Genomic DNA, 23070 nt, shown 5'->3' with positions numbered 1-23070 from the left:
ATCTCCTTCATTGCATCCATCTTGTATCTCCAGCCCTGGTCACAGAGTCTGGCCACAGTGAGGGCCCAGTCACTCCATGCCAGACCTGTTCTCAGAGACCATCTGATTTGACCTTTATATTGTTCAGATGGGGAACCGGCTGCCCGGGGAGGTGCAGAGATTTGTCTCAGTCAGTCCCCGGGAGAACTGAGACTTGAACTCAGTTCTCCTGACTCCTAGCCTGAGGCTCCTTCTCCCAAGGCCAAGGCCACCCAAGTGTTCATCCCTTTGAGCACGGTGGGTGGCTTCAGAGTAAGGAGTCAGCAGAAGGTCCAGGCGGTAACTTGCTGGGCCCACAGCCTCAAGGGGAGGGTGGACCCTGCTAGTAGAAATGGGCCTCATTCAAGCTCTTCTCTGCTTTCTTCATCGCCAGAAAGTCCCCTTTTCTTTGGGTACCTGGACTCCCGATCTCCATGCTGAGCCCATTCCTTTTACTGATTATCCATGACTTATGGCTCCTCGCCCCTGTCTGGGTAGTCACCAGGGGGCCCTGGATCTGGGGTCGAGGATGGAGATGCGTGTGTGGGGGAGCTGCAGCCTGTCCCAGCACCCCAGGGCCCTCTATCTGCCCCACTCCCTCCTCGAGTCTGCCCTGGCTTGCTCTGTCTCCCTGGAGCAGCTGGCTTTTGTCCCAGTGGAGCATGGGAACAGCTCGGGTGGGGACATAGGAGGGGCTTCCCAGCAGGTCTGCCCTCCCCCATCTGGCATGGTTCCCACCCTGCACCTTGAGGATGCCTGGGCACCTCCTTCAGCTTCCCTGCTGTGGAGCCCACGGGATGGCTCAGCGTGCTGGGGAAACCAAAGGAGAAAATCCTCGGGTGCGGGGACCAGGAGACTCTGTGTGACCTAGTGCCCGTCCCTTCCCCCTGCTAGGATCTGTCGCCCCAGCTATAAAATCGAGGAGCTGGATCTTGGTGTTCCGGAAAGTCGGCAGGTAGATGTGAGTCTGGCTAGAGTGCCAGCCCTGGCCAGCCACGAGCTGGGAGATCTCTGAAAACCATGCCTCCTGATACCCGAGGCTTGCATCAACAGATTTGTGTGCCTCTCGAGGCATCTTACATCAGTCCTCTGGGAGGGTTCTTATGATTATCCCCGTTTCATAGATGGGAATACTGAAGACCAGAAAGGGTAAATACCGGGTCCAAAGTGACACAGCTAGTAAGCTGTAGAGTCTGGATTTGAGCTCAGGTCTCCTGGACTTGGAGCCTGTGGTTTTCATTTCTGGCAGCAGAGGTTCAGGCCGACCCGGGGCCTCAGAGGGCAGAGCCTTCCTGTGCTCCCTGTTGGGTCTGAGGGTAGTGGGTTGCCCATCCAGGAAACCATGTGCAGCCCAGCCTGGACTGCTCCTTGGAGCCCCCTTTCCTCTCTGGGGGTCAAGGTGTGTGGTTCAGGCCAGCGCCTCTGGCCTGGCATTCTCCCGGCTCTGCCCTGAAGCCTCGGGTGACCTCAGCATTGCACATAATCCCTGGGCCTCAGTTTCCTATCTGCCAAACGGATACGGTTCTGGTGCCACCGGGCTTCAAAGGCTCACGTGCCTCACGGGTCTCAGGTGAAAAACTGCTTTGGTTGCAATCAGAATAATTAATAAAATGTTTTGGCTAGGGCGGGAGCGGAGGAAGTAAGTGGGCGGCGGCGCTGCCGAGGTGACAGCTGGCTGGAGAGGTGGAGCCAGGGAATGGGTGGGGAGGGGGCGGGCCGGGCTGGCCAGAGCTCGGGGCAGAGACGCACCCCAGGAGTTGGCCGTCTACATCCCGCAAGCACCAGCGCGCTGCCGAACTATGAGCCGTGAGTCCGACCCCGGTGTCCCCAGGAATCCGCCTTTGCCTTGGCGGAGCCTTGAATGCCAGACTCAGCCCTAATGTCTCTCACTCTGCAGGGAGGAGTCGTTTGCTCCGGTTCCCGCTGCTCCTGCTGCTGCTGCTGCTGCAGCCGCCCCAGGTCCTGCCCGCGGATTCCCGGGCCCCCGCGCCGGGTAGGCGGCCCCCCCCCCCCCCGACCCCGGGGAGCCTCCAGTCCTGAGCCCCGGCCTGGCCCCTCCCCCTGCTCTCCCTTCGGGCAAGCCCAGCTTCCCCTTTCTGCTCTCGGTGCCTGGAATGGGGGAGGGCCCTGAGTCGGCGGGAGAGGGGTTCTCTGGAGACCCCCAGGGGTGTGTGGCCTTGGATAGGGCTCTACAGGGGTTTTCTTTGCGGGGGAGGGGGGTGGAGAGGACAGACTGGGATCTCACGGCGGCTTTGAGAGAACGGACAGCCCCTCTCCAGCCCCCTCACCTGTTCTGGGCCCCCAGCTGTCCAGGCTGCCTTTTTCTCCAACAACCCCGTTGTTTCCTGCGGGGGGTGAGGCTGGGGGTCTCTTTCTGAGGAAGCAGCAGGCACCTGTCCAGCCTCTAACTTTCTGGGAACCCATGGGGATTCTCAGCCCGGGGATAGAAGGTCTCCCTTGGTGAGGGTCCGGGTACAGCAGCCGTTCTGGGAAGACCCGGGGAGGGGGGCGGTGGAAACACATTTATGTACAGAGCTGGGTTGCCTCCCCGAGGTTTACATCCTCACCCAATGGGTAGGTGAGTTAGGCGCAGGTAGGTGCCGTAATTCTCTCTAGCTCGCTCAGCACATGGTGGTCTAAGGGTTTGAACTTGAATCTGTCTTGCTCTAGGCACTTTGCAAACTCTTTACACAGACAGTCCCCCTCCTCCCCCAACCCCCACCACTGCCCTCCTTGGTTTCATCACCCAGAAGATGATGGGGAAAGTCAGATCCTGTAAAATTCCACCACTCCTGCACCCCCCTCCCCATGAGTGTATCAGGTTCCAAGTGGAGGAATTCAGCTCCACCCTTAGCCAGCCTCTCTCCCCCAGCTTACTGCTCGTGTGTGTGTGTGTGTGTGTGTGTGTGTGCACGTGCGCACGTGCGTGCGTGCAAGGCCTGGACGTAGCTTCCTTCACCATCTAGCTGTATGATCCATCCCTCTCTGGGTCTCCATTTCCCATCTGTAAAATGGGGGCAAGAGAGGATGCGGGTGGGGAAAGGGGCTGAGCTCTCTGTTGTGATGCTCTGGCGATTTGGTGCTCAGAGGAGAGAAGAAAGATGTCTATGTGGACTGCGAATCAGACCAGGTTTCCTAGAGAGAGAGAGGGTTTGAGTGGGTGGCATTTGGGGAACCCAGGAAGAGGATGGGGGGTGCTCCAGAGACTGGGTATGAGCAAAGGCCCAGTTAGTGGGAAGAAGAAGACTCATGTGGCCAGCACTTTACAGTTTCCAAGGCCCAGCTATGGGCTTCCATTTCTTGGTGCTCACAACAGCCCTGCCAGGGAGACGTGTCAGACCTATTTTACAGAAGGGAGCTCTGTGGCCCAGAGGGGAGAGCCCATCTGTCTGAGACCCCAGCAGCAGAGCCAGGGCCGACCAGGCCGCCCCAGTGACCCGACTCCTCAGCCCGTGGATCAGCACAGCACTTCCTCTGAGGCCCCATCCAAGGGGATGGGGATACGAAGGGCTGGTCTGCCCGTCTTCCTGTGTGTTCACTAACACCCAGTGAACCATGGTCTGTGCCGTTTTGTTTTTGTCTTTTCTACTTATCTTTATATCAGAAGTGTTTAAATGGAGTTATTCTTTTCACTCCACAAACATTCCCAATGGCTCGCTTTAAGCTAGTTTTTGGCTGGAGCTGGAGGCACGGGGCCGGGAGGGGCCCGCCATCTCATACGGGACAGAAACGCCAACAGACTGTCATCCAAAGGGGTCAGGGCCATGGGTGAGGGCCGCACAGGGGTGTGTGAGGCTCAGGGTGGGGAGAAGTTCCCTCTCAAGTGTGAGGAACCGAGGGAGACATCCTGGAGGTGGTGACGTTTGACCTGGACCCTGAAGGAGGTGGTGAGTGCTGGTAAGTGCTCTGAGGCTTTACTGTGAGACCCTGTAAGGTCTTTCTGATAGAAGCAATGGCAGAGATGGAGTCTAAAGGTCTGGACCTCGGGAGGCAGGCAGGAGCATAGGGAGCCGTAGGACAAGGGGCAGGTGCTGGCTGGCAATGTGGGTGAGGTGCCAGGACTCGGGCCTGAGGGTAATTTGGTTGCATAGGGGACTTGGGGTTGAGACTGGAGGCCAGGAAACCTTTAAGAGGCTGCTGCAAGGGTCAAGGACAGAGCGATGACAAGCTGGGTGCAGCAGTACTTTGTGCTTCCAGTCTGTGAGTGAACTGAGGTCCACGATGTCTGGGCATCTGCTCCGGGAAGCCAGAGCCTGTGCCTCAGAGGTACAGCAAAGGCTGACCCCCGGCAGAGGAGGGCTGCAGACTCAGCTGAGGGCAGGTGACAGGGGACATTGTTGCTTTGGCTTCTCCGTGTGGGGGAGGAGATAGGCTTGGAGGGCAAGGCCATGCCACGGGAGTCTTAATGCTCAAACTTATCCCCTCTAGCCCCTGGACTTGACTCAGTGCCTTCTCCTTGGCTAGGGACACGGCGTGACCTGGCAATCGGAGCTCTGTGCTAGGCAGAGGGGCCTGAGGCCAGTTAGCCCTGGCCCATGGGGAGGGGAACCCAGCCTGTGCCAAGGCCTCCCTGCTGCCTGCCGTCTCCTATCTGCAGCGCCAGCCGGGTCTGTGGGCCATGAGGGGGCTTCCTCTCCAGTTGGCTCTTCCAGCTGTGGGCCCAGCTGTTGGGGCCTGGTGTGGGGGTGCCCGGCCCCTGACTGTTGGCCTGGCTGAGTGTAGGGGCTGGGGCCCAGGTCTGGCTAGTCAGGGCCTTTTTTTTTCCTCTTTGGTTGCCAAGCTCCTGGAGCTTCTCTAAATATTATTCTTAAGAGATTTCAGTTCAGTCCCATTAAGGGTCCCTCTTGCTGCCTGGTGTCTGTGCATCCTGGAGGACTTGGTGTTTCTTCATTGTGCCCGGGGCTCTGACTCCTGGGCTGAGGGACATTTCCTTGCCTTAATCCTCAGAAAGTTCTGGAGCCGAGCAGTTCTGGATACTTCTTATTTGTGGGAATGTGTGCGGTATGAGCATACTGATCGACCCCACCTCCGGGGTGGCTTGAAGATTCAGTGAGACCAAGTTGCAAGGTTCTCTGCTCTGGGCCAGGGGATTCATACTGATGCAAATAATAAAGAAGGGGAGGCTGCAAAGGAGGCCTCCTCAGAGCCCACCTGCCCTGTCCCCCTTCTGGGAGACACAGGAAAAATGAGGCCCAGAGAGTGGAAGGGACTTGCCCAAAGACACACGACCAGTAAAGAGCAGCCGCTCTCCCGCTCTCTTGATACATTTCCCCCAGCACCTACCTGGCACTTGGCCCTGTGCTGGGAACTTGGTAGATTCGGTGCCTGCACCTCTCCAGTTCTCTTTCTGGATGGCTTATTATGCAGGGTGTCCTCCACTGAGCGCAGAACTGGGCCGGCATGAAAGCATGCCAGACTTCAGTTAGACTGAAGGGAGGCCTTTCTTTGTGAGTAGTTCCCAGAGTTCTTGTGGCAGGGGATGGTGATCCCTCTGAGGTCATTCCCAGCTTGTGGATCTAAGTGCCTCTCCCACCCCATCCTTTTCCCAGATCCAGGCCTGGAAACCTCCAGGGAGAGAAAGGGAGGGAAAGAGAGGGAATCCAAGTCTCAGTTCTGGAACTTCAAAGCAGTGGGGCTTGGGCCAGTCTCCTGATGCTGAGCCTGGAATTCTTCCTCTGTGCCCTGCAGGGCATCTCCCCACCCTCCTGGGAGTGCCAGGCAGATAGAAAGAATGGGGGCACGCAAGGCTGTGGAGTGGTCAGTCGCTAGAGCCCCGGATTTCCCGGCGACTGTGACAGTCCAGCGTGGTCAGGCGCATCCCGGGGAGGAGACACTTAGACTCCGCTCTGCTCACCCGGACACCCTGGGGCCCCAGAGGCAGCTGTTTTCCTCACTGGGGAGAACTTTTCCTTCCAGGGGCAGCTGGTGTTTATGGAAAGATCGTGGAGGAGGAGGGAGGGAAGGTTGGATGGTGGGTCTGGGAGGGAGGAGCCTCTGCGTGGACATAGCCTCTCTTGGCAGGAGAGGGGTGCGGGCAGGAGCTGGGGCAGAACTCTAGGGCAGGAAGCAGGAAGCCTCCAGGCTAGCCTTCTGAGCCAGCAGCCAGGGCTGGGAAGATGAGGGATATCTTCGGCCAAGCTCGGGGTAGCCATTCTCCTGGCTTCATTTTATTGACTCCGCAAACATCTGTTGAGTTCTGGCCACCACATCTGGATCCCTTGGGTGGCTGGATCTCTCCAGGACTTGGGTTGCGCCCCAGTGTGTGCATGGCCTGTGTTAGGGAGGAGAAAGTGGGGAAAGTATTGCCCCTTCCCCTGGGGGCTCATGGTGGAGAAGAGCAGGTTGAGTGGGAACACAGAGTGGAGTGAAGGACGTTCATGGGAGGTTTCCTGAGGAGGCAAGGCATGAGCTCTTTGGGAGGGTCAGATGACCCTGGAGGGGATTGTTAGGGAAGAACCGTGGTCTGGGCAAAAGGAAGGAGAGCTTTTGACTTTGGGGCTAAGGGATGGGGCTGCCACAGAATGAGCTAGAAGGCCCTCTTGAGGTTCTTTTGAAAGCCCTACAGTGGTTAGGGTGGGGAAACTGAGCCAAGTGAAGGGCTGGGCCTTAGCTCCTATGCCTGCTTAGCAGTAGGACTGATGTCCATCTGGGTTAAAGGGCCCTGTGTGCCCAGGGTTGGGGACTGGGCAGTGGGGAGCTACAGGGGGTCCTGGGCAGGTGTATTAAGCAGGTAGGTAGAGTGTCCTGAGCAGGAGGGATCAGTGAGGAGAGTTCCAGAGCCCTGAGCCCGCTGGGGTGAGTAATCCCAGTGGGAATAATCCCACTCCCCCCCCGCCCCTTGGCATTTCTGGGCACATGGCTGTGGGAAGGGAGGCTGTGTCCTGCCTGCTGGGTCTGCCTGTATCAGCTTGATAAGGCCATTTCATCCAGCCCTCTTCCTGTAGGCCCCTCCCTTCTGCACTCCCTACGGGGGCCACAGAGATGCCATTGTGGGGCTGTGGGGAGTTGCCAGGGCTTAAGCAAAACTATTTGCATGATTCCTGTGATTCTCTTTTTGCTTGCCTGAGTGTATGTGTGTAGGGGGGTGTGGGGGCACTGCCGCTGGGGCCCTCTCCTGGGTCAGGGCCATGAGGACCCTATTCTCTAGGCCCCATGCTGCCAAGTGAAGAGGCTAAGAGTGGAGGGGTTGGTCCTTGCCCAGGGCCATGCCCTCTAACCACAACACCCTTCTGCCACCTCTTGCTACCCTCTTGGCCCCCAATAATCCGTTGTACAAAGAATAGGCGTTCCCTATAATGTTGGCTCTGAGCCTAGATAAGGAAGTGTGTTTGCAGAAGGGAGTCTGGCATTTTCTGTGTGAAGCTGGCGAAGCAGCCCCTGCCAGGATCCAGGAGACCTGGGTCTGCAGGAGGTCCTGCTCCGTTCTGTGTCCTTGGCCAAGCCTCCGCCTCCCCCTGGGCCTCAGTTTCCTTTGCTGAGCTGTGGTGAACACTGAATGAGCTCTGAGAAGTCTACCTCTGCTGTTGAAGAATCACTAAAGCAGTGCAGATTCGAGCAAAGGGGCTGTGGTCAGCAAGACCTGGGTTAGACATAAGGAGAGATTCCTGGTGGGGACTTCTCCAAGAGGCAGGAGGGCTGATGCCAGAGCTCCCCTCACCCCCTCAGGAGGGTTTTCCAACTATATCTCCCCTGTCCCTTGGTGCCTGACCATCCTCAAGATCCTTGAGCCCAGAGTATGCTCTGACATAGGCCAAGGCTGGGCCTGTCAGGAATGGGGGCTGAGATCCCCTCAAACCCACACTTTGTCCACAGGGTTCTGGGAAACTTCTTTCCTTGGACTTGAATGTCAAGTCTTGGGTGGGGGTGGTATGGTGTAAATGAAGGTTGGTTTTGTCTGGTGTGACTTGCTAGGTGACCTGTGTGGGGTTTGCCTTGTCTGGCCTCAGTTTCCCCATCTGCAAGTGGGCATTATGATTCCTGCTCTTCCCCCACTTCTACAAAAATAGAGGGATGGTGGACAATCTCATCTTCCCAGTGTCCAGGTACCTAGAGTTTGTGGGCTGGTCTGAGAGGATCCCCCCATCCTTATCCCTTTCCTGAACTTCACAAACCCAGCCCTTGGTGCTGGGCTCTGACTGGGCAAGAAGTGAATGCTCTAGAAGCCTGTGGTTGTTGTGTCTTATCAGTTGTTTCCTAACTTTTGGTGTCACAATTTGGTGTTTGAACTCTCCCCCTGCCCTATTTTGATGGCATCAGGGAAGAGGCGGGGACTGCCCTTTGGGGCCCATGTGGACTAGGCTAGAGACCAAAACAGGGTCTGAACAGGGCAGGGCCTGGGGCTTCCAGCCATAACTTTGGGAGCAGAGAGGACCCTTAGGTGAACACTGAAGTCCAGAAAGGGCCACCAAGTGAGTTAGGACAGACCTGTGACTTGAGTCCATATGTCTGGCCCCATACTTCCCCATCGGGGACAGGACAGGGGTTGAGAGGTCATCCTCGAGTCACCTCTGATCTCTGCTTCTCCCCTGCAGTGAATCCATGCTGTTACTACCCATGCCAACACCAGGGGATCTGTGTCCGCTTCGGCCTTGACCGCTACCAGTGTGACTGCACCCGCACGGGATATTCTGGCCCCAACTGCACCATCCGTGAGCCGGGCCTCCTGACTCCACTCCTGTCCTGGGCTCCCTTGCTCCCTTGGGCTTGTCCTGAGACCCCCAGTTCCTGCCTTTGTCTCTGGCCTTAGCCTGTTCTCCTTCCTTGCCTGGCTTTGACCTTTGACACTCTCCCTGACCCGGCTGAAGCAGAGCTCTCCCTCCTGGCATACCTCATGCCCTCGCCCTGTCCCCTGCCCTCTCACATCTGCTTCTGGCTCTGTCATGTGTCATCTCTTCCAAGGTTCCATCCTTACTCTGCCCCGTACGTTCTGACCGGTTCTGTCCTGGCTTCATTCCCGGTTCCTGTCTTCCACTTGGGCCACTTCTGGTCCTACTAGGAGGCCCGACTGAGTGGCTCCCATTGTCCCTGCAGCCGAGCTATGGACCTGGCTCCGGAATTCACTGCGACCCAGCCCCGCTTTCCTCCACTTCCTGCTGACACATGGGCGCTGGTTCTGGGAGTTTGTCAATGCCACTTTCATCCGAGACATGCTCATGCGCCTGGTACTCACAGGTGGGTGGAGGGTAGCACCCCCCCCACCCCCGTTCTGGGGAGCAGGAAGTCCTTCCAGCTCTTGGAATTCTTGGCATCTGATAAGGGGAGTGGGTTGGGAGACTATGATGCCAGGTTAAACAAGTCCAACCCAAGAGGAGGCAGGGAGGGGGATGTAACTGGGGATGGGAACCCCCTTATCACCATATTCTCCCTCTGCAGTGCGTTCCAACCTTATCCCCAGCCCTCCCACCTACAACATAGCGCATGACTACATCAGCTGGGAGTCCTTCTCCAACGTGAGCTATTATACTCGTATTCTGCCCTCTGTGCCCCAAGACTGCCCCACGCCCATGGGAACCAAAGGTAATGGAGATGGGGTTGGGAGTCACAGGAGATGCCCTGTTCTCTTTGGGGAAAAGCAGGTGAAAAAGCAATTATTGACCCATTTCCCAGATGGGTGGTCAAAGGCAATACATACGACATATCAGAACCATGGACAAGGACAGGGCTGGGGAATGAGGCTAGGAAGGGGTGGTGGAGACTCTTGCCTGTGGTCACCTAAGAAGTCAGTGGCAGAGTCAGACTAGTGCTTCCATATTTCCAGGGTGCCTCTTTGCTTGAACCTTGTCTACTGAATTGGTGGGATCTTGCTGAAATGGGGGTGACTTAAGAGTTGAAATGTAGGAAGGAAGGAATACTGTGCTATTTGTTGGGTGCTGACTCCATGTTTGGTTCTTAACTGATGTAAATAGTTTACCATGCTTCATCAGTGTAGGTTACACATAAAGTCAGAGTTTTTTCTTTAGTTTCCCAAGACCCCACTTGTTTGCATTGGCAGGGATCTTCCTCCTAAGTCCTTCTTCCCACTCCACTCCGGACTGCCTGAAAACCCAGGGGTTTACTCAGTTCAGAGCCATGAATTCTGCTTCAAATACAGAGGGGACATGAGAGGCATTGGTCCACTGCTGCCATCACTTCCATCCCTGTCCACATGGTGACACTGTTGAACACTGGGTCCTGTGCAGCCCTGTGGTTGTGGGCTTTTGTGGGCTCAGCACCTTGCATAGGTATTGATGTCCTAATTTGGGTCTCAGGGCACTACTCTGATGGTTTGCACTCACATGTTTAGCTCCTATGTTTAAAGCATGACTATTCTGCCAGATAGCTGGGTCTTACAGAGTCTCTGGATTCTGCCAGCACTTTGCTGGAACCAGCCCCTGTTCAATGTTAATCCAAGGGGTGAGTCCAGGTTATAGGGTGCAGACCACTCCTTCCAACTTCCCTTTTGGTGAGTTTCCTTTGGGGTGCTTGATCTCCTTGCCTGATGGAGGAAACCAATCGACCATCTCAATCCAGAGAGGTTCTCTTGATCTTGAACCTTCAACACTGAGCCTTGCTTGAGGTACTATGAAAGGGTGCCTTTACCAAAATACAAAAATTCAGTTACTCCTTTCTGTATGGGCATTGGGTACCAACGCATCTGACATTGACATAATTAAGGAAGGCTCTTAATTCTCATGATGACAGACACCTGCTTTGAGATGACCTGTTGTCTTTACCCCAGACAGAGAGACTGGCATATTTAAAATAGGTTGGCAAACTCCAGCCCACAGCCTACATCCAGTCCACTTCCTGTTTTGGGAATAAAGTTTTATTAGAACTTCGTCACGCTGATTTGCTTAGGTACCATGACTGTTTTCCCCACTACAACAGCAAAGCAGAGTGGATGGTGACAGAGCTTTTTCAGGCAAAACCTGAAAGAAAGATCGACTATCTGGCTTCTTACAGAAAAAGCTTGAAGTTCGCTGGTCCTTGATTTACAAGATCCCATCTCACCAGTTCTCAGTCATGCTTACATTATCTCATGTACTCCTGAAACTACTGCATAAGATAGGTATTTTACAGATGTCCTATTTTACAGATGAAGGCATCGAGGCTCAGAGAGGTAAAATGACTTATCTATGTTCACACAGTCAGCAAATGGCGTACCCAGATTCAAACATAGGCTACCTTGCTCCAGGGCCAGGGAGTCCAAGATCTTTTTTGTTTTGTTTTTTTTTTCTTTATTTATGTTTTATTTATGTTTCTTTCTTCTTTCTTTTTGGTTAACTTTTTTCAGAGTTATAAACACACACAAAAGTTGGGAAGAAAGTATAATAAACTCTTATGTAGTCATTTCTCCGTTTCAATACATATCCATAATTTGCCAATCTTATATCATCTATCCCCCTTACCTTATTTTTAATGAAGTATTTTAGAGCAAATTCCAAATATCGTGCCATTTCACCCATAAATACTTCTAGGGTAGAAAAGGTACAAGGGGCCATCTGGTAGGAGGAAGGCTGATCTGGCTTCCTGTGTGGACCAGTTTGGTCCAGTGAGCCCAGAAGGCTGTGGGGCAGGGAGATTGAGACATCAGACAGCTACTGCCCTTCCCTACCTCCCCAACCAGGGAAGAAGCAGTTGCCAGATGCCCAGATTCTGGGCCATCGCTTCCTGCTCAGGAGGACGTTCATACCTGACCCCCAAGGAACCAACCTCATGTTCGCCTTCTTTGCACAACACTTCACCCACCAGTTCTTCAAAACTTCTGGCAAGATGGGTCCTGGCTTCACCAAGGCCTTGGGACACGGGGTGAGTACCCAGGAGGGGCTCAGGACTTCTCTGGGCCTAACTTAGCACATGTAGGTCACCATCGCTGAGGCGGCACCCCAGTCCGCTGACCGGACCCTCTTTCTGTCCTCAGGTAGATCTCGGCCACATTTATGGGGACAACCTGGAACGTCAGTATCAGCTGCGGCTCTTTAAGGATGGGAAACTCAAATACCAGGTAGCACTGTGGTTGCAGATGGGGCAGTGGGAAAGGCCTCCCGTGGCCTTCCCTGGCAGAGGCCACTGGGGGACCTGAGTGGCGTCTTACAAGGACCAGCTGCAGGAGCTGGAGATGTGTGTGAGGAGGAGAGACAATGAACCCTGGGGGAAGGAGCCGGGCAAGGGAAGCACACTAGGAGCAGACACAGCCTCTCATGTTCTCCTGGGGGGTGGACTTTGGGGTGTCCATCTCCTAGAAGATGAACATTTCCAGTCTGCATATGTACTTGTCATTTTTCCACCATATCATTTGGACACTATGGTGTGCCTGGCACAGACAGTGGAGCAGTGACCAGGATAGTTAATGGGCCCTGACCTTCAGGAACCCACAGCCCATCACTACACCCACACACTAGGATGCCAGATCCACGACTTTCTGTTTGCACTAACACTGTCCACCAGAAATGCAATGTGACCAACACATGTCATTACAGTTTCTCTGGTGGCCACATTAAAAAAGGTAAAAAGAAACAGGTGAAATTGACTTTAATACTACATTTTATTTAACCCTATATGTATAGCCAGAATATTATCATTTCAATGTGTAATTGATACAGAAATTATTTTTTATACAGAAATTATGAATAAAATAGCTCACATTCTTTTTTTTCATGTTAAATCTTTGAAATGTGATCTGTATTTTATATTCATTGCACATTTCACTTGGGATGCCAAATTTTCATTGGGGATAATCTGATCTGTACTTAGATTTCATAAAGTTACAGCTGAAAAGCAGGTTCACGTGCTCACGTTGTTCTGAGCATACTTAAAGGTTTTCCAACTGCTGAAGTGTCAGTAAATCTGAATTAAATAAAGTTAAAGATTCAGTTCTTCATTCACGCCAGCCACATGTCTAGTGCTCAACAGCTACACGTGACTCCTGGCTACCGTATTGGACCACACAAATCTAGACAAACCCAAACCCAAACCCAAAGTTCACTGCTGAATCTTTAAGGCTAAGAACAATATTTGGCATGTAGTAGGCCCTCGGTGTATATTTATTGAATGATTGAAAAGGCTGCCATATAATCAATTACACTTGTGATCACCCGCTTAGGAAAAAGCTCTGTGAGTGTTCAGAGGGCAGGGCAGGCTTCCCTGGGAAGTTCAGATACACCAAGAGCTGCAGGGATGATGAGTTCAGGAAGCCAAGACGGGGAAAAGGGCTTTCCAGCTAGCAGTGCCTGGACTTAGAGAGGAGAAGCAGCTGGTGTGGCTCGGAGGAGTGAGGGAAGGGAAGTGTGGCTGCCTGGACACCCAAATGATGGCAGGCGAGGGTGGAGTTGCCTGTGGGGCCGCATTTAGGATCTCTGATTTCTGCCAAGAGCAGAGAGAGAACTTGGAAGGGTGTGAAGCCAGGGCATGATACTAGATTTGGGTTTTGTTTGTTTTTTTAAAGGATTACTCTGGCTGTGGTACTGGGAATGGACTGTCTAGGACAAGTGTCAATGTAGGGAGACATTGATGAGAGGGGTCAGCATGGAGGATGAGAGTGGGTTAGAAGCAGGTGGTGGCAGTGGGGATAGAGAGAAAGGGACCCGTTCTAAGAAAGATTTAGGAACTAGAATCGGCTAGAACCATCAGCCTGGGTTACAGAAGATGGGCAGTTGCCCTGAGTGATATGGGCAGCTGTCAGAAGGGAGGGTGTCAGCTCTGGCAGGTGCAGGCACCTGCTCTGTCCCCAGGTTGCCAGGCGGCCCCATCCCGCAGGTGCTGCACGGAGAGATGTACCCGCCATCGGTGGAGGAGGCGCCGGTGTTGATGCACTACCCACGAAACATTCCACCCCAGAGCCAGATGGCTGTGGGTCAGGAGGTGTTTGGGCTGCTTCCCGGGCTCATGCTCTATGCCACGCTCTGGCTGCGTGAGCACAACCGCGTGTGTGACCTGCTGAAGGCTGAGCACCCCACCTGGGGTGATGAGCAACTCTTCCAGACGGCCCGCCTCATCCTTATCGGTGAGGACTCCAGACCAGCCCTGTCCTGGAAGGTCATGTCCTCCATCCTGAAAAGCAGGGTGTGTGGGGGGAAGGGGGGTTTGGGGAGAGAGAGCTGAGATTAGGACCCCACCTCCTCTGCTTACCAGCTATAAGACCTGGAGCAGTCCCCTTCCCCTATGTGAGCCTCAGTTTCCAAATCTGGACACTGGGGGTAATGATAGTTGTAAGGATTTGTAGAGATGATGAAAAGCACTTAGCACATATTAGGCCTTTGGAAAATGGATGGCTGTGATGGTCAATTATGGTGACTTACAGCAGATTTAATTAGCTACCCCCATCTGTCTCCCCATTGTACCACCACAGAAGCACACAGTGACATCCCCAGCGTGTGCAGGTCAGATTCTAGCCTGCCCTGCCTTCAGGAATCCTGTTTCTGCTCTGCATGCATCCGCCTTCCTGGAGTTTGGTAGCTACTGGGTGACTCAGGGACAAGATATTTTTGTGTCCCTTACGGGGGCGAGTCTGCAGCCTAAAATGTCAGATGGTTTCCTGCCTGGGAGCTTGGTCCCTGACACCCCTGTCCAGACGGTGTTCACTCTGAGTCACCAGTAACCACTTTCCCTTGCCTCTGGGCATCACTGGGCCTGGCTGGTTCCAATTATATTGCCTGATTCACTAGGGCCTGGAAGAGCCAGGCATCAGGGATAGCAACAGTCTAAAGAAGGAGAAGGGGCTTGTGCTGAAGTCCCAGCATTTTGGAGACTGACTAGAAAGGGCAAGTCTGTGGCTGGAAGCTGGTGTCGAAGCTGTGACCAAAGGTAATGAAGCTGTATGTCCAGTGTTTCGGTTAACCTTCCCCCAACAACGCTATTAACCAGATATGATTACCCTTGTGAAAATTAAGATTCAGAGAGGTTAAGTGAAATCTCCAAGGCCACTCAGTAGAGGTCTGGCTGCTGCGGGAGCTCCTGCTTCTTGCACCACATCGCAAGCGGAGCTCCTTCCTGGGTGGGGGGAGGGGGTTTCCCCGCACGCCCACACATAGCCATCCTCCTTCCTGCCTGCATGTGGTCATACTCCCAATTACACAGGGCCCTGGGCCGGGCTGCTTCTGTCTGCTATTCCCAATGGTCCCATCCATAGTATCACGATGCATATTTTACGGAGAAGGAAGGTGAGGTTCAGACAGATGAGGTGACACAGCTCAAGCTTGGAGAGGGGAGAGGGAGGCTAGGAATGGTGACGCCAGGCTCTGGACCTTACCGATGGCAAATCTCATGGCTCCAGATCAAGTTGCTAGAAGCCAGTTTGTCTCATGGCTAATTGGCTAAAGTAATCAGTTCTTTTTCCTATCTTGATGACCAGTTTTCATTCTGTTATGGAACGTTCAGTTTGGTTCTTCCCTGCCTCTTTGACTTGAAGGTGGTTACTGAGGGGGCAGAGGAAAAGCTGTTCATGAGAGTTCTGATGTGTAAGAAAATGCAAGACATGTACATGGGACTAGATTCATCTTAAATCCTCAGCCTGCCTCTTTTGCTCCTGCGGCAGCTCTGAGGGGTCTCTCTGAAGCTGTCCTCACTCCTGGAGGCTCACTCTGAGAGCCCCCATGAAGTTAATCTCCACTTTCTCATCATTTGTGACCACTCCCACATCTTGTGGGAGGGTGATCACCATAAGGCCACAAAACCAATTCTCGGGCACTTCCTTCCATGTCCTGCTTAGCTGGGCCTATGACATCCCTTTGGAATATGGGAATAGCATTTGACTCTTGTCTTGGGACATTGGTCCAACATGAGACAGGAAGCTCCTTTCTTGGGGCTCCTGGGCGGCTCAGTCAGTTAAATGCCTGATGACTGATTTTGGCTCAGGTCATGATCTCATGGTTGTGAGATTGAGCCCCTCATTGGGCTCCATGCCGAGTGTGGGACCTGCTTAAGATTCTCTCTCCCTCTGCCCCTCCCTCACTCATGCTTTCTCTCTCTTTCAAAAGAAAAAAAACTCCATTTTCACACCCTGTTACAAAAAGACTAAGTGAAAGTGGCCCCCCAAATTCACCACCAACAACAATAAAGAAGCGAGAAGCAAGCACCATTCATGAGCTGGCCTGCCTCCCGAGCCAGGTGGCCAAGTCCCTGTGCTCCCCTGACTTTGCCCAACCCCCCACCCCCAGGGGAGACCATCAAGATTGTGATTGAGGAGTATGTGCAGCAGTTGAGCGGTTACTTCCTGCAGCTGAAGTTTGACCCGGAGCTGCTGTTCGGCGTCCAGTTCCAGTACCGAAACCGCATTGCCATGGAGTTCAACCAGCTGTACCACTGGCACCCGCTCATGCCTGACTCCTTCAAGGTGGGCTCCCGGGAGTACAGCTACGAGCAGTTCCTGTTCAACACCTCCATGCTGGTGGACTATGGGGTCGAGGCCCTGGTGGACGCCTTCTCTCGCCAGAGCGCTGGCCGGGTGAGCCTCGGGAACGTGGGGGAGGGCAGATGGGCTCTGGGGTGCAACAGACCCAGACCCAAAGCCCAGTGTGCTTTTCTGTTCCATAAGGGTGGTGCCACTCCGACATTCCTTTACCCATTCCTTTATTCCTCCTCTTGTCTTTCGTTCATTCAGCAATAGCAGGCATTACTCTGGGTGCTGGGGGATAGAGTGGTGAGCAAGGTCAGCGTGGTTCTTGGCTCCTTGTCCTTTTGCCACTGACACCCTAGTGAGGAACAATAGCCATAGAACAGCTAACATCATGTGAGCACTTACTATGTGCAAGGCACTGTGCCAGGTGCTCTTCAGACATGATCAGAATTATAAGAGCATGTTAAGAGCCACAATACAAAGAGCCCACAGTGCTTTGAGAACTTGGGGAGGAGCTTGTGACCCAGTGTGGAGAGCTGTAGATAAGGAAATGATGTCTGCGCAGAGATCCAAAGGATGGCTAGAGCTCTCCCAGGGAGAGGGGTTGTGTTAATGGCAGGGGACGATCATGCTCCTGGTGGAGGGCACAGCATAGCAAAGGCCTGGAGGTCAGAGGGCATGGCAATTTGAGGACCGTGAGGACATTCAGGGCACGGTAATATATGCGAAGGTGTCTTCACATAGTTGGTCTTTATCAAATTACAGGCCTCCGTTACAGGCATAATTGTCCCCACCCCCCATTCGTAGGTTGAAGTCCTAACCCTCTGTGCTCAGAATGTGGCCATATTAGGAGACAGGGCCTTTACAGAGGTCATTAAGGTTAAATGAGCTCAAAGGATGGGCCTCACTGTGACTGGTGCCCTTATGCGGAGAGGAGATTAGGGTATAGACATGCACAGTGGGAAGACTTAGGGGGAAGATGACCATGGATGAACCAAGGACAGAGGCCTCAGAATGAAGCCCACCTTGCTGACACCTTGACCTTGGACTTCTGGCCTCCAGACTGATAAATTTCTGTTGTTTAAGCTCCCCAAGCTGTGATACTTTGTTATGGCCACCCTAACAAATTAATACAGCACGTTCCCTGGAATTTCTAAGCAGCTCCCTCCTGAATCTCTCCTCCCCCATGCTTGGAAGTCCCTATCTCCTCTGTCCTATCCCTGCTCCCCGCGCTTCTCTCTGATCCTTCTCCCTAAGCCCTATCATGATATTGTGGCACCCTGTGGATTTAGGTCTACCGCTGGTAATTTGATTGGAATAGCATGTGCTACCACCAATGGGCAGCTTCTGGCTGATTTATGGCCTCTCTTCTCTGTGGGGACACAGAGATGAACAGAGATAGCAGCTTTGTGTGGGGCTGTGTCGTTTCCAAAGCATTTTTAAAGAGCGGCCATGGTGCTGTGGAAAAAGCCCCGGGGTTGTACTTGGCCCAAGGCAAGTCATAAGTGTGTCAACTCTCAGGATGTTCAGGAGAGCATGGGCAGTGATAAAACGGCTTCCCCTGATAATCGCCACACGTGGCTGTCGTCTGGGGGTGGGGGGGTTACCATGTGACCAACACTGAGATAACTGATTTGCATACTTTATCTTGCTAATGTCACCACAAGGGATCAGGTGAATGATCTTGCCTTCCCCATTTTTTGCATATGAAGGAACTGAAATTTAAGTAATTTGCTCAAGGTCACTGCATGAGTTTCCTAGGGCTGCCGTAACAAAGGACCACAAACTGAGTTTATTTTATTATTTCACATTTCTGGAGGGTAGAAGGTGTGGGCAGGGCTATGTGCTCTCTCTGAAAGCTCCTGGGGAAAATCTGTCCCATGCCTTTGTCTTAGTTTCTGCTGGCTACTGACAATCCTCTTAGACACCTCATGCCAATGCCAACATGGAGTCTCCCTGAGTCCCTGTTTTCTCTGAGGACATCAGTGGTTGTCAGGATCCCCCTAAGGGAGTATGACCTCATCTTCACTTGATTACACCTATTTCCAAATGAGGTCACCTTCACAGGTGGTGGGGATTAAGATTTCAACATATCTCTTTGGGGGACACAAATCAACCCACAATGGTCCCACAGGTTGTAAATGGTGGAACTGACATTTGCACTGGCCTCTGCTAGCTTTGCTCTGCTCCAAGTTGCATGACTTCACCCAATTATGATTTTCCTCCTTCCCACCCAGTTATGTTTGTTCTATTTAAACAGAACTCTTTCTTAAGTATTGACATTATCAATTCATCCCAAGCAATAGAGTTTTCTTTAGACCAATACTCCTTAACTGTTATGAATCAGAATTTTTCTCTGGAGACTTTTGATCACACCAGGTTACCTGAACTCTATTTTCACTCCTTTCACAGGATATTACACCACCCCTTGGTCTTGGAGTTAAACTCCAAGTTTAGTTAAGCTAAAGTTGTAGATACACTATAGTTTTCATGGCAAGATTTTAGCTCCCTCCCTGCTAGCTTATGACTGCTCCCTGCCCAGGAGACCTGGGCAGAAGGAAGGAGAAACAACAGACTTAGTCACCTGCATTTCCGTGAGTGGCTTTATCTGGTGTGAATGCAGCGACATGATACTTACTCTGTGTTCCTACCTTCTGGCTCTGAGTTTCCCTTTTCTAGTGGTGGTCGGTTAATAGTAGTTCACTTTTGAGGCATTTGGGTGGCTCAGTTGGTTCAGCGTCTGACTTTGGCTCAGGTTATGATCTCATGGTTCATGAGCTCCTGGGGGGCTTGCAGTTGTCAGTGTAGAGCCCGCTTCTGATTCCTCTGTCCCTCTCTGTCTGCCCCTACCCCACTCATGCGGGTGCACTTGAGAATAAATAAAATGTAAAATAAATAAATAAATAAATAAATAAATAAAACATTAAAGTGTTGTTAAAAATAAATAAACATTAAAAAATGGTTCACTTTTTTTAAAGATAATTTTTTAAATATTTATTTTTGAGAGAGAGAGAGAGTGCACGTGAGAGCGTATGCGAGCCGGGGAGAGGCAGAGAGACAGGGACACAATCCCAAGCAGGCTCTGAGCTGCTGACAGCACAAGCCCAACATGGGGCTCAAACTCACAAACTGTGAGATCATGCATGACCTGAGCTGAAATCAAGAGTTGGATGCTTAACTGGCTGAGCCACCCAGGCATCCCAACAGTGCCTCACTTTTTAATCATTAGAATTTTGTTGAATCTCGATGCTATAATACAGGAATGAAAACCAGTAGGAAAAAGCTCCTTAGCAGGAACCCCCACCCCCTCACCCCACCCCCGCTGAATGATTAAGCATCTCTATTCTTTGATTAAAACAGATTTGAAGAATACCATAAAGTTTCGGTTCCCAAAACTAACATCTGTCCATTCATTTGTTTCTCATGTGCTGTCTCAGAACCCCCTCTGCCCCTCCAGATTTCATTTCCAGAGCCACAATGCCCTTCCTTCTACTTGAGCTCCTGGCTGGTGCCATTCTGCCATTTCTTTTATGGAATCCTAGTTGCTGAACCTAAAACTTGCAGAACCTTTTGTAACAGGATGTTGGGATTCTCACTTAAATGCAAAGCATTAGGGAATAGTGTGGCTGGTAAGCCACTGGAGAGGTCCTGTTGGCCCACTGCCACTTTAACGATGAGGAAGCTGAGACACAGGGGTGTTCCTGAAAGAGCACGACAGTGGCAGACCTGGGGCTGAGTCCCCAGCATTGTGGCTGCTGGACGCAGCCATGCTCTGTCTGCACTTGGGAAGAGCTCCTAACCTGAAGATCTCCTCTAGAATACTGTGGCCTGGCTCTCAGACCACAGCTATGTTTATGTCTTGGCAGATTGGTGGGGGTAGAAACATGGACCACCATGTCTTGCATGTGGCTGTCGATGTCATCAAGGAATCCCGTGAGCTGCGGCTGCAGCCCTTCAATGAATACCGCAAGAGGTTCGGCCTGAGACCCTACACGTCCTTTCAGGAGCTCACAGGTGAGCAGCTGTTTCCTGGACATGGGTCCCTCGAGGGACTCGCAGTGAAGTGAGGGGGACATTGTGGAAACAGACTGTGGAGGTCATGAGGGGTGTGTGAACACCGTGCTGGAGGGTCCGGGAGGTGAGGGGTGGGAAGGGAACAAATGGCCCCTCTTGGGGAAAGAAAGTGGTTTCTCAGATGGCTTTGAAGGAGATAAATAGGGATATTCTGGATGGAGACCAAGGGGGAAAGCATTCTAGGTAGAAGAACAGAAGGGACAAAGGCACAGAAGCCATTAAGAATGAACCTGCAGGGGGAGGGGGGGCACAGTGGTGGGTGTGGCTGGAGCAAGGTGCTTATGTGTGGGGAGGGGTGGGGTTAGGGGCCAAATTGTGTAGAACCTTGGATTCTATGTAAAAGAATTTGGGTTTTACTCTATCTAGTGGTTCCTAAATATCTACTTACGGACCAGTTGCCTCAGAATCACTTAGGAAACTGATTAAAAATATCAAATCCCAGATATCTCTCTCCAAGATTCTGATTCAGTAGGCCTGCATGGTGCCAAAAATCTATATGTATGTGTGTATAATATATACACTTCTTTTTCTTTCTTTCTTTCTTTCTTTCTTTCTTTCTTTCTTTCTTTCTTCTTTCATTCTAGCTGTGGACTGCCAAGAGTTTGGGAACTGTTGTCATAAACAGTGGGAGGATTTTCTTTCTTTTTCTTTCTGTCTTTCTTCTTTCTTTCTTCTTTCTTTCTTTCTTTCTTTCTTTCTTTCTTTCTTTCTTCTTTCTTCTTTCTTCTTTTCTTTCCTGCTGTGGACTGCCAAGAGTTTGGGAACTGTTGTCATAAACAGTGGGAGGGCTTGAGCAGGGTGTGACATAACTGTGTGCCTTATAGAGGGAAATGGGTAGGGAAGCTCAATGTCTGTCTCCCTTTCGCCACTATCTGTGAATATGTGGTCTTCATAGACTGGGGAGTGAGCTCCCCATAATTCTGGAACCACAATCTCTGTCACTCTTTAATTTCCTGTGACAGTCCAGAGGGGGAAGAGAACACTATAACTAAATCTCTATGTGAGCTTGGACAGGTTACATCACATCTCTGAGCTCCAGAAGAATGAAGGGACTTGAATTAGCATACGTCCTTGAAACCTGCCTGTGAAGGAAGCAAGATGGATAGTGTCTCCCTGTTGTCACCATTAGGCAGTTAGGGCACAGAGAAGAGACATGAGTTGTTCAAGGTCACATGCTGTCCGGTGGCCCATCCAGGCCCTTGATTCCTTCTTTAGTAGCATTCCTTCCCTAGATGCAGCCATGGAGAAGGGTCAGTCAGCCAGGCCAGATGTTAGGGCATGTACTCAATTGTTCAGTTGCTCTTCTGAAGTCCCATACCCTCTCCAGAAAAAGGTGGGCCTAGAAGTTTCCCTCCCCACATTAACCTTAATGGTGCCATGACTCTGACTCTAGCTTCCCCCCTTGCAGGAGAGAAGGAGATGGCAGCTGAGTTGGAGGAGCTGTATGGAGACATTGATGCCTTGGAGTTCTTCCCAGGGCTGCTTCTGGAGAAGTGCCATCCAAATTCCATCTTTGGGGAGAGTATGATAGAAATTGGGGCCCCCTTTTCTCTCAAGGGCCTCCTAGGGAATCCCATCTGTTCTCCAGAGTATTGGAAGCCAAGCACATTTGGTGGTGAGATGGGCTTCAATATGGTCAAGACAGCCACGCTGAAGAAGTTGGTCTGCCTCAACACCAAGACTTGTCCCTACGTTTCCTTCCATGTGCCCGACCCCCGCCAGGATGATGGGCCTGGTGTGGAGCGGCCATCTAAAGAGCTCTGAGGGGGGAGAGCAGCAGCACTCTTGGGGGGTGGACTTTGTGCTGGTCATCCCAGAAAGTTGAGGCCAAGGTTGTTGAAAGTCTTAAACGTTGGGTATCTGGTTTGGCATTGAGAGTATCAAGGTCAACATTTAGAACTTTGTGTCTCTCACCCATTATCTGGAATATTGTGGTCTTGTTTGTTATTCTAAATGCTGAATTATTGATTGACCATCCAGAATGTTAGGAGCGATTCTTATTTGGCATCCCAGAACACCGGGTTCCTGGTTGATGACCTAGAATGTCAGATTTCTGGTTGAATTGGAACATAGGCATTCTGAAATGTGGAGCTCCTGATGAAATCATCTAGAAAGTTAGGGATTCTCATTTTGCATTCTAGAATTCTGGGTGGCCCTCCAGAATGTTGATTTTCCAAATGGCAATTCAGAATGTTGTGTTCCTGGTTCCTGATCCAGAATGGTGACTGGTATGCCAGATCAGTCTTGATCTGAATATCTAGAATGGTGATTTGATTCATTTTCCTGTTTGGTAAGATATCCACAGAGCAGGAGAATCTATGGTCTAAGGTCTAACAAGAATGCATTTCCCAACTCTGTGCCTGCACTGAGGGGGCAAGGAAGTAGGGTGTTCTTAGGACCCCAACTTAGACCCTGGTCCAAGGAGGGAGAACAGGTGGGCTCTTTCCAGGCCATTGGTTGGAAGCCACCAGAGTTCTATCGCCATCCATGTCTTGACTCATGGAAGCTGTTTCTCATGAAGCTAATAAAATTCTTTTTCCAAATTGCCTGCTATGTATCACTTTTCATCCCATTTCCAGAAGCAGAGGTGATACTGGTGTGGCCTTTCTCCTAGTTGCAAGCTTGATGGGCAGGTCTTGAGACCTTCCACTAGGGCCCCTGGAGCC

The 23070-nt window shown here is 51.9% G+C and overlaps 1 protein-coding gene across 1 annotated transcript; it reads left to right on the top strand.

The window, feature by feature from the left end:
* Window positions 1-1658: 1658 nt before the first annotated feature.
* Window positions 1659-22950, top strand: PTGS1 (prostaglandin-endoperoxide synthase 1). Its single transcript, XM_027035039.2, has 11 exons — window positions 1659-1824; window positions 1916-2011; window positions 8550-8666; window positions 9049-9189; window positions 9391-9534; window positions 11624-11805; window positions 11918-12001; window positions 13753-13999; window positions 16152-16438; window positions 20197-20344; window positions 21813-22950. Exons 1-11 carry the CDS (start codon window positions 1818-1820, stop codon window positions 22166-22168), a joined length of 1809 nt encoding a protein of 602 aa, XP_026890840.1. The 5' UTR covers window positions 1659-1817; the 3' UTR covers window positions 22169-22950.
* Window positions 22951-23070: the final 120 nt, after the last annotated feature.

The sequence above is a fragment of the Acinonyx jubatus genome, chromosome D4, assembly GCF_027475565.1.
Source record: "Acinonyx jubatus isolate Ajub_Pintada_27869175 chromosome D4, VMU_Ajub_asm_v1.0, whole genome shotgun sequence".
In the NCBI taxonomy this organism is placed as follows: Eukaryota; Metazoa; Chordata; class Mammalia; order Carnivora; family Felidae; genus Acinonyx; species Acinonyx jubatus.
The sequence above is the reverse complement of the archived record's forward strand: the minus strand, read 5'-3'. Positions and strand labels throughout refer to the sequence as shown.

Excerpts from the sequence above, each read along its gene's own strand:
- PTGS1 (XM_027035039.2), top strand. Across the intron at positions 2,012-8,549 it reads TTCCCGGGCCCCCGCGCCGG|TGAATCCATGCTGTTACTAC; the intron begins GTAGGCGGCCCC and ends TCTCCCCTGCAG. Across the intron at positions 8,667-9,048 it reads TGGCCCCAACTGCACCATCC|CCGAGCTATGGACCTGGCTC; the intron begins GTGAGCCGGGCC and ends TTGTCCCTGCAG.